Here is a 13,967-nt window from a genome sequence, read left to right as displayed (position 1 = left end):
AGAGTAGAGAGCGTCATGCTCTGCTCAAGAAAACTTTTGCGGTTTTGAAACCAGTGACCTTCGAGTGCTATTCCCCCATCTTCTGTTCCTTGTCTTTCCACCTGTCCAATCCCAGCATTGTCTTTGTGCCAAGCTAGGACAAGGTGCCACTTCAGCCCAACTCGGGGCTCTGCCATGCATGGCAGGCAGGCAGGGCTTCACAGCACATCAGGGGGCTAATGAGAAACAGTATGGCCAGGGGATAATGTATCCTGACCTGACAAGCCATGAAACACAGTCTGCCAGCCATTTCTCTCCCGTGCTCTGCTCTGCCTTCCATCCAAGCTGTTCTGACACTTTCAATCTGACTTAAGTGGATCTGGAGGGTTGCTGTTTGCATTTCCAGCCCTCCCTTCAAACCCTGCTTCCCTTCTTCCTTCTGCAAAGTGCTGTGGAGTTCCCCAAAACATATGAGGTTGAGGATGCACTGCTGCAGCTGGAGTGTTCATTCCATCTATATGATGCAGACAGATAGAAATGATGAGAAATTGGAAAAAGAAAGATGGCATCACCACATGTAGGCAAGCTATTCCCTCTCTGATACGTCCCTTTGTGCCCAAGCAAGATGGAAATATCTCTCAGAATCTAACTGATGATGAGGAGGGAGGGGAATTGTGGGAGGCAACCGTTAGCCAGCTCTGGTCTTGACTGTGCAGAGTGTGAGCTGGATGTAATTTACACTCTGCCCACCTCAGGGAGCAGCGGTAGCAGAAGAAAGCATTACCTCCCTCCAGAAAGCCCTTCCCATGCGGTAGTGAGTGTCGGCTTTCATATAAAAATGGATCCATTGCTATTACAACACCCCACCTCTTATCTGCTCCCACCTCCCACTCTCTCACACTGAAGGTGTTTTGTAGATTAGAAAAAAAGAATAGGCCAGGAATGGGTAGGAGATGATGACCAGAATAAGTGAGGCATGGGCAGACCGGATGGCTGTCACTATTTTAATGTCAAAACATTAAAAGTAGCAGGAGATTTTGTTATGACAGAAATATTCCCGAGGCTGCACCATCCCATTCTCTACTCGGATGGAGACAGACACACTAAATGGCTGAAAGTCATTTTTCTCCCCTTTAGCTGGGGGTTGTTTCCAAAGAAACTGTGATAACAAAAGGCTGAAATTCAGGGTTGTCTGTTCTTCTTTTGACTGGAACTGGCTAATGTTTTCAGTTTTAGTCACTTTAAAATCTACAAACTGATGTGTTTATACTGCATTACTGACAGATGGCTAATATATGATATTTTATTTTGGCATTTTCATTCTAGTAAGTGCTTCATTAGTATGAGGTTGCTCTTTTAGCCGTCATAGCAGCCAACCATAATAATTCAGCATTCAAACCGCAATTTTAAATTTCTATTACTGTAAGTCTAGCAGAGGCACAAAATAATTTGGGTTATAATATCAGCACCTTCATTTTATAAAGCTCTGACCACATTCACTTAGAGATATTAACAAAATTAATATAAACATTTCTGAGAGGAAGACAAATCTAAGTCTCCACTGCAATTTTCTGTTCATCAGGTGTGATTTGGTTGCACAAAGGAAAACTGCTTTATGACACAAAACAGGAAGACAAAACTCTAGTTGAAGTATCATCTTTGAAGCAGAATGTTGCAAGGTTTATGGCAAACATGGTCTAAGTTACCATCTTTTAGCTCATTGTTTTGGTTTTATGACCAGCCACTTTGCTGTTTTAGTTCACTCTCATGGCTCTCATCAACCTCATTTCCAGCTGCAGCAGGCAGTAGTTTTCAATTAAAGAAACTCGATTTTTAGGCTCAAGATTCGATTCAAAATCGATTTTTGATTCAAAAACTATTCTCGATTTAAAAAAACAAAACAAAAAAGATTCACCGTGTGTAAATGCAGTTACTTTTCCCATGTGATTGCAGTAGACATACAATAAATAAAAAAATATGAATCGATATTTGGAATTCTGTGAATCGATTTTGAATCGGTAGAGCTTTAATCGCGATACGAATGTGAATCGATTTTTTTTTTGCACACCCCTAAAGGTAATGTTGCTCTGTGTCTGCTGGATCCGTAAATAAGCATGTTTGCTAAGACCTTAGCATATTTCAGTGTTGTTTTTACAGCTTGTTCTGCTGCCCCCAAGTGGCCAAAGAAATAATATAATACAGTATAACATAACATAGTTTAACAGTATTAACTTAACACCCCATTTACGCTTCAGCATAATCAAATTTAAAAAAATGTTCATTAAAATCCAGAATCTAAATCATAGTTCTAAACAGTAGATCAATTTGCAACTGTGTTTCTATGATTTCTGGATGACTGCCAGAGATAATGTGTACTAAGTATGTAAATACTTCGATTTCCACAATATGTTTGGTGTATAACCTTACCCTTGCAATAAAAACTGTAAACTGTTATTAGATTCAAGTGATATGTACATATAATATGCTAACACAAATAGTGGATGCTTAGGGGTGTCCTCAACTAAGAATGAAGCAGGTCAACAGTCGACTGTTTGTCAGGTAAAGAATGAGACTCAGAGTATATACAGTCGAAAAACAGACCGCAGGTATTTTTCTCTTTACTGAGTGAGTTAAATTAATTTCACGGCATTGAGGAAGAGGTCTGACATCCTATGTGATGGATACCCTGTGGGACCCTGACCTTCACGGTAAAGAGGATCAATCCCTGAAACTCTCACCCTCTGCATCGACCCCCCCATGCACTCACACATTTGCATTTTTATTGTCTACATTACAAGTTAATTACATGACACTGCTGTTTTTGGTGCTCTTTTGCTAACCTCATTAATTTAATATAAGAATCCACCCACTTTCTTTTTTCTTAAGTGTTATTTGTTGAATCTCTCCTGTTTGCCCTAAAGCAAGAGCTAATTTTCTAAAGCAGTCTTGCACAAAATTATTTGTGTATGCTCTGTGGTGCATCCATTCGGGCGCCATATTTTGTTGTTGTGGGTGTGTTACAATTCTCACATGAAGCCTTTTTCGAGTTTGCAGAGTTTGTGTTTTCATGACTTTTAAGTTAGGCGCTAACACTAGCTGTGTTTATGGGGTAAACCTGGCTATTATTTATACTGTAGTTAAGGTCATATTTAAGGTTTCGGTATGCTTCAAACTAACAAGATTGTACAATGTCATAAACCTTGTCTGAGTGGCCATAATCAAAAGCAGGATTGTGGTCATAAGTAGGGAAAAGACTGAATTGTGCAAATGATGGTCATGGCACACACTTCTGGACAGTCACTCCTCAAAGGCATTCATGGTGTTGACCACATGAAAAGTGACATAAGTTGTTGTGTGAAGAATGAAAATGCCACTTGAGAGATAAGTTAACCCTGCCTACTTTAAAGCAATGTAGCTGTGTACGTTTCTAAGAGGAAATAACACATTCATCTTCTGACAAAAGAAAAGTTGAATTCAAAAGCAATGAAACATACCCTTGCTCAGTTTAATAGTCAATTCAACTTTATACACTAAGCTGGTGTTATTGCTGCAGCTTAACATGGTCTGGTGTGCTGAAATCTACCCTGTTAGACTCCTCTCACCCTGTCTGTTAATCTTTTTAACTTCTTCCCTTCTTTTCAAAGTCTGAGTAAGTAATTTAACCCGGACAGCCGGTTTCTGCAACATCACTTATTATTCCTGTCTATAAGACACTGTAAGGGTACAGTATGTATGCAACGGTATGTATCATAGCTGGTTTGCGCTTGTATTAGCCATTTATTAAAAAAAAAAAAACAATTTAAATCAGTTGTTTTAAGCCCCAAGGTTGTTACTGCATGTAAGATGTTTTGTGTGAGCTCACCAAACCAAACTACGTTAAAATGGCATAATGTATTGACTCTTGAATTTTGATAGCATACTTATTTTATTACTTTATTACCTTTTTAATAAGACAGACTTGTAGGTGAAACAGGTTTATCTGTGCATATTCCAGCAGTATGCAGCTGAATCAGGTTCCTCTCAGTTTGAGAACAGCTAAAATCCCAGGAAAAAAAAGGGACAGGAGCACACTGATTGACTTGCTGCTTTTAATTGTGCGAACAGTATTTCAAATGTATTGGATAATAGATCCACGGATGGGAGTTGCCTTAGCCCAGTCTCTTGTAGGTGTTTTGCTTTCTTCAAAAAGGTAGTTGCTTTTTCTTTAGTATTACTCTGCCCGACACGAAACATCATTCCCTGCAAAAATGTTTTAAATTATAGGCCACTTAGCTACGTTGTAGCATAAGAAGTAACGGTACAACAGAAAAAAAAAGTTTACTAGTATGAAACTAACTATAGTTACATCATAGCAGTTTACTTCATATTTAATGTTACGATCAATCATCTGGTGCAACAGGCGGCTGCCCTCCTTAATGTCTCCTTAATTTTTCTACACTATAAAAAGTAGACTGTCTCCACTCTTTTCAAAATGGACAGAACAAACCGATAACTCAAAAGTACAAGATCATCGTCAACGACTACGACAAGAGAGTTGAACATAGAGGTAGCCAACATCACAACTGCTCCCTGGAAAGCCACTGCTCGCACCACAGCTGGCTGGCTTGCGTCACCGTCGTATCAACAGGGACACTCTCTATTGGGTAACCAACCCACTGAATCTGCGTGCGTGCGTGCGTGCGTGCGTGCGGAGCCAGCTGGTGGGTGCTGAAATGAGAGATGATTAGGAATGAAAGATAACTGCAAATTAAGTGACTGAGTGTTGATTGAATGATTAAGTGGGTTAGTGTGTGAATCTTACTTTTGGTATGTTTGTCTGTTCTTTTAGAGTCCCATCACTCCAAATTCAACCAGGGATCATTGTTAAATATCCTAGATAAATGGAACAATAATAGATGGATCATGCATTTAACAATGTAAATCTACTGGAATTGGGAATCTGCTGGGATGTCGGTGTGCTATATATGGTATGTGTCTTTGTTTTAGTCTTGATTTGTCTTAAAGTGCTCATATTATGCTCATTTTCAGGTTCATAATTATTATATATACATAACATATTTTTGTTGCATTGCACATTTCTGCAGCTCCTCTTTTCACCCTGTGTGTTGAGCTCTGTGTTTTAGCTACATCTCTCTTTAGGCATCTCACTTCTGTTCCATCTTTGTTGGGAGTCGCAGTGTTTTCTGTGGGAGATGGTAAGTCCCTTTGGGGTGGACTTTGGGCTTTTTCACTTTGTAAACCTATAACATGCACAAAAAGATATATAACACGGAAAAACACGAAAGGGAAAAAGCCCAAAAGCATAATATGAGCACTTAAAATATTTGAGCAAAGAAACAACATCTCAGTGAAAAATGTAGTTCACTGCAGGGATCGTCTCTCTGTCGTGCGTTAAATATGTTTGATTGGTTGCACGTTGATGTGGTGCTTAGAGAGGCTGCCCTTCATCCACATCATCACAGGTTCAAACCCACAACACCACTTGATGTTCCCATCAACAGCCATCATGTCATCATCCAAAAACAAAATACTGATGACCCACCTGCTTAGTCACTGTCTTACAAGTCATCTTTGAGAAGCGCATTAGCAACATCTGCTGTCAGGTCAATATCTCATTCACAACAGGTCATCACACACAACAGCATCCTCAATAAACGACAACATCAACTAGTGCATTATGTAATGCCAGTTTAGAGAACTTCCAGTTGGATGGAGAGAACTTTCATAGTTGTTGATTCAGCTGTATGGGCATTTTGGAGGATGTAGAGGTGATGCTGTTGAATTGCATTGCATTATACTGACAGGTGTCATTCCCATTTATATCAATAAAATAGGCTTAATAACAGAAACACCTCTCTGTATAATGCAATACAACTAAACAGCACCACAAACTAGTTTAAGCTAGGTGTACTTTATTTCTTGGCCAGTACCTGTAACTTCCTGGCATCTCTTCTGGGCCAAGAAATTGTCCAGCACATAATCTCATAATGAAAATGACAAAATTAAAAGTGGTTTCCCAAAAAGTCTAACTATTCTTTCGAAGGTTTGGAGGTATTCACTACTCAAACACCTGTTCTAAACCCTAACACTAACCCTCCCCTTAGTGAAAAGTAAGGGAGAGGTTTGTTTGGTGGACAAAAAAGGGGCCTGTCAAAAGGTTGGTCATGAATGATTTCACTGAAATCCTGGAAAGAAACATAAGCAATGGAGGAGTGCTTCCCTCTGCCAGTTAGCAAACATGCTCTCAAATGTGCAAATGTGCCATTGTGCACTTCCACAGTTTAAAAAAAAGTTGCATCTGCCTATGGAAGCTAAATGTTACTCTTTTCAGGTGAGCAGCTGTAGAACACACTGTTCTGTTTAGTAGTTTCCAAATGGCAAGGCTTTGTTTTGGAGGGCAGATGCATAACCAGGTTGTGTTAAGTCAGGTGTCTGGGGAGTCTGGAGTTCAGGGAAGCAGAGGAACATGGTCATGGCAGACATCCAGCTGGGATGTGTTCACCTGCCTAGAAAACCCTACTGTAGATATTTCCTAAAAATGTTCTCAGTACCAGTTATGATATCTGTGCCATTTAAGCAAAGGGAAACTTTAAAGAACTTTATTGAAATGATATTGTATTACATTTATAAAAAAAAGAGAAACATCTGTAACATCTGATGTGCTATTGTTGAAACAGAATAATAAGCTAATTTAAAATGTTGGCTGCTAAGAGGGCTGCTAGATGTTGGCAACACTCCATTTCCAGAAGCCTTTACTCATGCTGAAACTGAGACAAGACAAAAAGGGGGAGGCAGGCTGAAGAGTTGTTGATAATTGTCTCCTCGATATTGATGTCCATTAGATAGGTATTCAGCACCGTGATCCTCTCACTCCCCCCCATGTGCATGCTTGCTTGCATGCACGCACACATAATACCCAATCCATCTCCTTTCCCACAGCGCTGAATCTACATTAAGATTGCAAGCACTTAGCATTGATTTTTAATGGAAGGTTTGAAAGGAAAAGGGGGCCAGCAACTGATCTTGCTTTTTATGCACCCTGACGGGGGTTCACAGCCAGTCTTCTTCCCAGAAACCCTACTGATGGAAAGTATATGTAATGCTTGTGTAAGGAATTTCTGCTCAGCATTGTGCAGCCTGAGGGTCATGGCAATGTTTGAGTGAATATCCTCCTCATGAACAAAAATCAAAGCACATGTGCATGGAAACAAGCATATTTGGCATTTTTGTCACCTGTCCCAAAAGGTTAACACTCCAGAGATTGGGAGGTGGCACCAGATGACCTCGAAATCCATCCAGTATTTGTCAAGATATTTTAGTCGGGAACAAAGTGGTGGACAGACCAACAAATGAGTGACCTTGCCATCCCCAGAGCTCTGGTTCTGGTGCTCTGTCAATCAGTATCGAAATCTCCCATGACCTGATCTGCTTTTCAAGTGACCACATGTGGACTTCCATAGCTTGACAAAATTATTATTAGAAAGTAAAATAGAATTTCTGCTCAAAATAAATAGGGCCAAGGAGCACATCCCACGCATGTTCAAAAGACTTAAGGAAGGAAGGAAAAGTGACTTCAAGAGACAGAAGCGATGCTGCGTCAACATGTTTTGTGTGCATGATTATTTACAAAACTGTGTAATAATAACCTAACTTTACTGGCACAGTCTGGCATATTGTTGGCAAATGTAAAACCTTAAACAATAAAATCTAAAACTATTCCTTTGTGATTTTGACCAGTAAAAACAAACCGCAGGTGAGATCGCACCATTAAAAGAGAAGCTAACCTTTTCATGACGACTCAGTCAGGTTGTTTGGCGCCGTCCCTCAAGGAAACAATGCTGCAGATAACACCGCCCCGTCTACATCTCATCACTAACAACAGCAGCCTTAAACTGGCACGTGATAGAGATCCAGATGCAATTTTGTAGTTTATCTAAAAGGAGTCATGAGCTGTGTTTTCCCTCGGTGCTTTTTTACTCATCCTTCTGTGCTCTCTTCTGTCCCTGTGGACCTAAATGTGCGTCAGCAAGTTGCTCAGTGCCGGCCCGGCCTGCTATCTTTTTTAAAATATATTTATTACGATTTCAAAGATAACATAACAGATACACATATGAAGTTCTACACGTACAAAACAAATCATAAACAGACAAAATACAAGCAAATAAGAATAAAGAAATGAAAAGATATACAAGTAATTTGACCTGGATTTCATATGGATCTTATGTTCGTACTAAGCAAACACCTTGTAATCTTATAAATTGTCTCCATATTTTGAATAAGTTCTTTATTTTCCCCTTGCAGGCATAAGTCAGTTTTTCCATGGCTAAACAGTAGGAGAGGCATTTAAACCAGTGACTACCTGTTGGAGTCTCAGTGTTTTTTCATGTAGCTGCAATACAGTGTTTAGCCTTTGTTTATACTTGACAGACTCAAATCAGGTGGAGGTAGTCCAAGGATAAACATTCGAAAAAAGAAAGAATCCACTGAGGAGCAGTCACACATTGTTATTTAGATATTTTCTTTAACCTTGGGAAGTTTTGGTGTCCATGGATAGTCTAAAATGTAGCTTCAGAGGCTTTTCCATCCTGCCTAGAGTAGAATTCAACACCCTGTATGCATTTAAGATTAACAACTGAGCACTCCATCCCAAAACTTACTACATGCATGGAGAACAGACTTGCAGGAGAATATTACAGATGAGGAAAAGTCAAAAGCATGTTCTCTAGCTCAAACCCAATCCATAAATACTAACTCCAAACTATTGCAATATAAGTGGATAAGTAGACTATACATAACCCCAGCTAAGTTGCATCGCTTTAATTCTAACATACCAGATACCTGCGTCAAATGTAATGACCAAAAAGGAACTTTATTCCACTGTATGTGGGAGTGTCCATGGATACTTTCATTCTGGAGGAAGGTGTTGGACCTGGCAAGCCAGATCACTGGTGAGGAGGTGCCCCTTAGCCATAAATTATGCTTACTAAATCTCTACCCAGACAGCTTTATAACCTCTAACAAAGTTAGGTCTCCACTGAATATTTGTTTTTTAGAAGCCAAATGATGCATTGCTTGCTCTTGGAAATCAGACGCGCCTTGCGGCACATCGCAATGGTTGAGGGGAATGACTTTTTACTTAGCTCTAGAAAAGATAAGTTACACAACAAAAAATAAGCTTGACAAATTTTCTTCGATTTTCTTGAGAATAACAGTATGGATGTGGATGGTCGGAGTGACAACTAGCTGGACCAAGCGTTTTTTATTTATTTATTTTTTATTTATTTTATAAATAATATAACATTCTCTTAAAGCTGCAGTAGGTAAGATTGTGAAGAGCCAGGACTTTGCCAACAAATTTGAACATCGACAACTTCTCAGTCCCTCCCCCCTTTCTGCTGCAGCCCAAACCGTCTCCTAAGCCCCTCCCACACAACGGAGTTTGACAGAACTGCCGGCATGTCATCCAACATGTTCAATAACTAAACACCAACACAACGTTAACTTTACTCACCAACAGTAAAACGATGCTAACTAGCAGGCTACCGTTAGCCATTTCAGCATCATATCAGAACGATCACTGTGTTAACGTTACTATCATCCTCACCAACGTAGCTTTGTGGACTTTTGACTACTAATAACCAAGTGAAAGATAAATCATTCATGGTAATTATGTTACCTGTTGAGAGGAAATGTGGCTACATCTGCATCGTTCTTCAGATCTTTAAAATCCTGCAGCTCACGCCACCTCTGAAAAGCCACTCCAATATTCACCGGAGTTTGGGGAAACCTTTCTGCAACTCGTGCGCGGGGAGGGGGAGGGGAGAACGCTATATATGCACGTGCCTGAGCAGTGATTGACAGGCAGATAGACCACCCCTGTGGCCCTGATTGGAGAAAATCGACCGGGAGCGGTGGAATTTTGCCAATGGCACTACAGGCTGTAGGAGGTGCCAGAGGAGCTGTCTTTTTTTTTTTTTTTTTACATAATTCATGTAGTTCTACTGGAACATAGGGTCAGTTTCAGCAAATATGACAGAAAGTTAGTTTTATAAGACTTACCTACTGCATCTTTAATGCCTGTAGTGTACCATCTGTACTGTACGGTGTTGAGATAAACAATAGCTGTGTGTTTTTCATGTAAGCATACACCTATGGATGTACGGACTTATGACTGGATACTACAGCTACTACATTTGATCCTTGGTCTTTTTCTGTTTTATGTTATGTGCCTTGTACTGTTTTTGTCTGTAAAATGTACAAACATTTCAATAAATACATGGTTTAAAAAAACAAAAACAACTGAGCACTCATCTATTTATTATTTGCTCTGTGACACATTCCCTTTGCAAAGCTGAGTCAACTGGAGCAAGCGTTGTCAGGAGTTTCTGTGTTCGGTCGGCCAGCGTTTGGGAGTATATGAGGATGTGGGCCACCCTTTCTCCGTGGGGTCCTCCGTGTCCCTTGACTGACTCAAACCTAGTGAGCAAAAATATCCACATGCCTGCGTCTTCTCCGCAGCCTGAGGGAATGTAATAATGCTTTGGCTAATCCGATTAACATTAACAATCCCACAGGGGAAATCGCTGCACATCTGCAGTGGACAGATAATTAGGTTGCCTCAGATGTTTGTTTCTTTTTGTTTGTTTTGGCGCTTTTTATGTCTTTGGAAGACATAGTGTTTTGTTTTTTGTGAGCTTGGATGGGCATCATTTCAGTGCGTTTCTAGGTCTTTGTAGCCAACATGGGTGGATGCTCTCCTTGTCTCAAGGGCAAGCTCTGTATGATGTTAGCAGGCTCAAATGGATTTGTTGTTTTGAGTAATGCCAAGGATGGTTATGAAATGCAATTGCACTTCACTGTTCTATCTTGTTGTTTATCTATTGTTGCCAAAGAAATTCATGAATTTTCTCTTTGATGTATCAGGTGTAAATTGCTTGAAATGGCTCTACAAATAGGGTTTTACCACTATTTATATTAGTAACAGTTCCAGTAATAGCAGGGCCAATAGTAGTATTAGTTGTACTACTCAACATGAGTAGTACAACTACAAAGCAAGTGTGCGTAAAATGCATGCTACTGTTGAAATACCCTTTATTTTTGGAAATCTGTCTGAATGTGAGGGGGTCCAGACGTACAGTATCTGACAGAGCAAATTTAACATGAGTTTGCGGATTCGTCTGGTTTTCCCGGCGGCTACAGCCCCATTATCATCTAGATAGAAACCACTCACAGTTATATGGCTCACTTACTTATTTTTTTACTTAGTTTGTTTACACAACCTCCGAGATTTAAGGCTTCTTCTGTCCTCTTGCAGGTTGGGATTCTCTATTTTCAGCCGAGTGTTTTCCGCTGCATCCTTCTGCGATGGGTTCGGCTGCTGGGTTTCGCTACCGTCTATGGGACTCTGACTCTTAAGTTGTACAGGTAAAGCACACACATACACAAAACCCTTTGTCCAACATTGTTATCCATCCCAGGAAATCAGATTACTTTGACCTCTTTAAGTGCAATTACACTGTGTCTCACATCTTCAATTCAATTTCAATTCAATTCAATTTTATTTATAGTATCAAATCATAACAGAGTTATCTCGAGACACTTTACAGATAGAGTGGGTCTAGACCACACACTATAATTTACAAAACCCCAACAATTACAGTAATTCCCTCAAGAGCAAGCATTAGCAGTAGCTATTGCGACAGTGGCGAGGAAAAACTCCCTTTTAGGAAGAAACCTCGGCAGACCCAGACTCTTGGTAGGCGGTGTCTGACGGGCCAGTTGGGGGTGTGATGAACAGTGGCAATAATAGTCACATTAAAGATAGTGGAACAGTGACTTTGAAGGTAGTCGTTGTAGTTCATGTTACAGCAGGACGTTGCGGGATGAAACGTGGCGCTGCAGAGCATGGGTGGATGCGGCGGACGCAGCAGAACGCGGCCGGGCGTTGCAGGGAAGAAGAAACATAAGGACTCCGGGGAGTAAACTCCCCAGAGCTAGGTTAGTAACAAGCAGTTCTGGGACAGGATGCATACAAAAGGAAACAAATGAAAACATTGATGAGAGGCTGTACTGGCCTGCCTCCCTCTACTCTCACTATATTATTGATTATATGATCAATAAATCTGATGACTACGAAGAGAAGCAGGTGGGCCGGGTTAGGCGGACGCTGCAACTCCTCACTTCTTAACTATAAGCTTTATCAAAGAGGAGAGTTTTCAGTTTACTCTTAAAGGAGGTGACGGTGTCTGCCCCCCTAACCCAGACTGGGAGCTGGTTCCACAGGAAAGGAGCCTGGTAGCTGAAGGCTCTGGCTCCCAGTCTACTTTTAGAGACTCTAGGAACCACAAGTAACTCTGCATTCTGGGAGCGCAGTGCTCTAGTGGGACAATAAGGTACTAAGAGCTGTTCTAGATAGGATGGTGCTTGACCATTTAGGGCTTTGTAGGTCAGGAGAAGGACTTTAAAGTCAATCCTGAAATTTACAGGAAGCCAATGCAGAGTAGCTAAAACAGGAGAAATATGATCTCTTTTCTTAGTTCTCATCAGAACACATGCTGCAGCATTCTGGATCAGCTGGAGAGTCTTAAAGTGCCCATATTATGAAAAAAACACTTTTTCTGGTATTTGGGGTGTTCTTTTGTGTCTCTGGTGCTTCCACACACATACAAACTTTGAAAAAAATCCATCCATGCTGTTCTGAGTGAGATACGGTTTCTGAATGTGTCCTGCCTTCAGTCTCCTGGTGAGCTGTTCAAAATCGGCTCGGACTGTGACGTCACAATCCGAAATGAGCTGGCTAACCGCAACCGTTAGCTCGTAGCGTTAGCATTAGCATGCTAACGCTAATGCTAACACTAGCATGGTACCTCGTTCTCAATAGCAAAGCACTGCTACAACACACACAAGTTCACCATAATCTACAAAAGAACTACTTACATGTGCGCCCTCATTTAGAAGTCTCCCAGCTAATCCTGCCTTGTAACTGACCAAAGTTGGAGAAACAACCTGTGTCTTTTACTTCTATGGAGCTAGCTAGCTGACATGATCTACATCTGAGCTACTGAGCATGTGCGAGTGCAATCAAAGATAGTACAGAAGAAGAAGAAGAAAAGAGGTCTCACTCTGTAGCTAAAACAGAAACCAGGTGAAAAGAGGATCTGCAGCAGTGAGAGAGAGCTGTGCAGTACAACAAAAATATGGTGTTTTTTGAAAATTAAACCATGTAAACCTATTCTGGTACAACCTTAAAATACAATTATGAACCTGAAAATGAGTATAATATGGGCGCTTTAAGGGACTTATTTGAGCAACCTGACAGTAGGGAATTACAATAGTCCAGCCTGGAAGTAACGAATGCATGGACTAGTTTTTCAGCATCGTTTTGAGACAGGATATTCCTAATTTTGGCAATGTTACGAAGATGAAAAAAGGCTGTTCTCGATGTTTGTTTTAGATGGGCGTTAACGGATATATCCTGATCAAAAATAACTCCTAGATTTCTGACAGTAGTGCTGGAGGCCAGGACAACACCATCCAGAGTAGCTATATCTTTAGATAATGAAGTTCGGAGGTGTTTAGGGCCCAGCACAATAACTTCAGTTTTGTTACAGTTTAACATCAGAAAATTATAGGTCATCCAGGATTTTATATCTTTAATACATGCTTGAAGTTTAGCTGACTGACTGGTTTCGTCTGGTTTGATTGATAAGTATAATTGAGTGTTTCCTAATGATATTACCAAGAGGAAGCATATATAAGGAGAATAAAATTGGTCCAAGCACTGAGCCTTGAGGAACGCCATGTTTAACTTTCGCGTACTTAGAGGATTTATCATTAACATTAACAAAATGAGATCAATCAGAGAAATAAGACTTAAACCAGCTTAGAGCGATTCCTTTAATTCCGACTAAGTGTTCCAATCTCTGTAACAGGATTGTATGGTCAATAGTGTCAAAAGCAGCACTAAGATCTAATAAAACAAGTATGGA

At 40.4% G+C, this 13,967-nt stretch overlaps 1 protein-coding gene across 2 annotated transcripts in view; it reads left to right on the top strand.

Moving 5' to 3' along the window:
• gpr158a (G protein-coupled receptor 158a) overlaps nt 1–13,967 on the top strand; it is an 85,220-nt gene that overhangs the window by 53,796 nt on the left and 17,457 nt on the right. For both annotated transcript variants that reach the window (XM_039790419.1, XM_039790418.1), the window contains exon 6: nt 11,294–11,403. In XM_039790419.1, the coding sequence (XP_039646353.1) occupies nt 11,294–11,403 (110 nt within the window). The remainder of the gene's footprint in view (nt 1–11,293; nt 11,404–13,967) is intronic.

Source organism: Perca fluviatilis, chromosome 22 (assembly GCF_010015445.1).
Source record: "Perca fluviatilis chromosome 22, GENO_Pfluv_1.0, whole genome shotgun sequence".
Taxonomy (NCBI): domain Eukaryota; kingdom Metazoa; phylum Chordata; class Actinopteri; order Perciformes; family Percidae; genus Perca; species Perca fluviatilis.
This window is presented reverse-complemented; position numbering and strand designations above follow the sequence as displayed.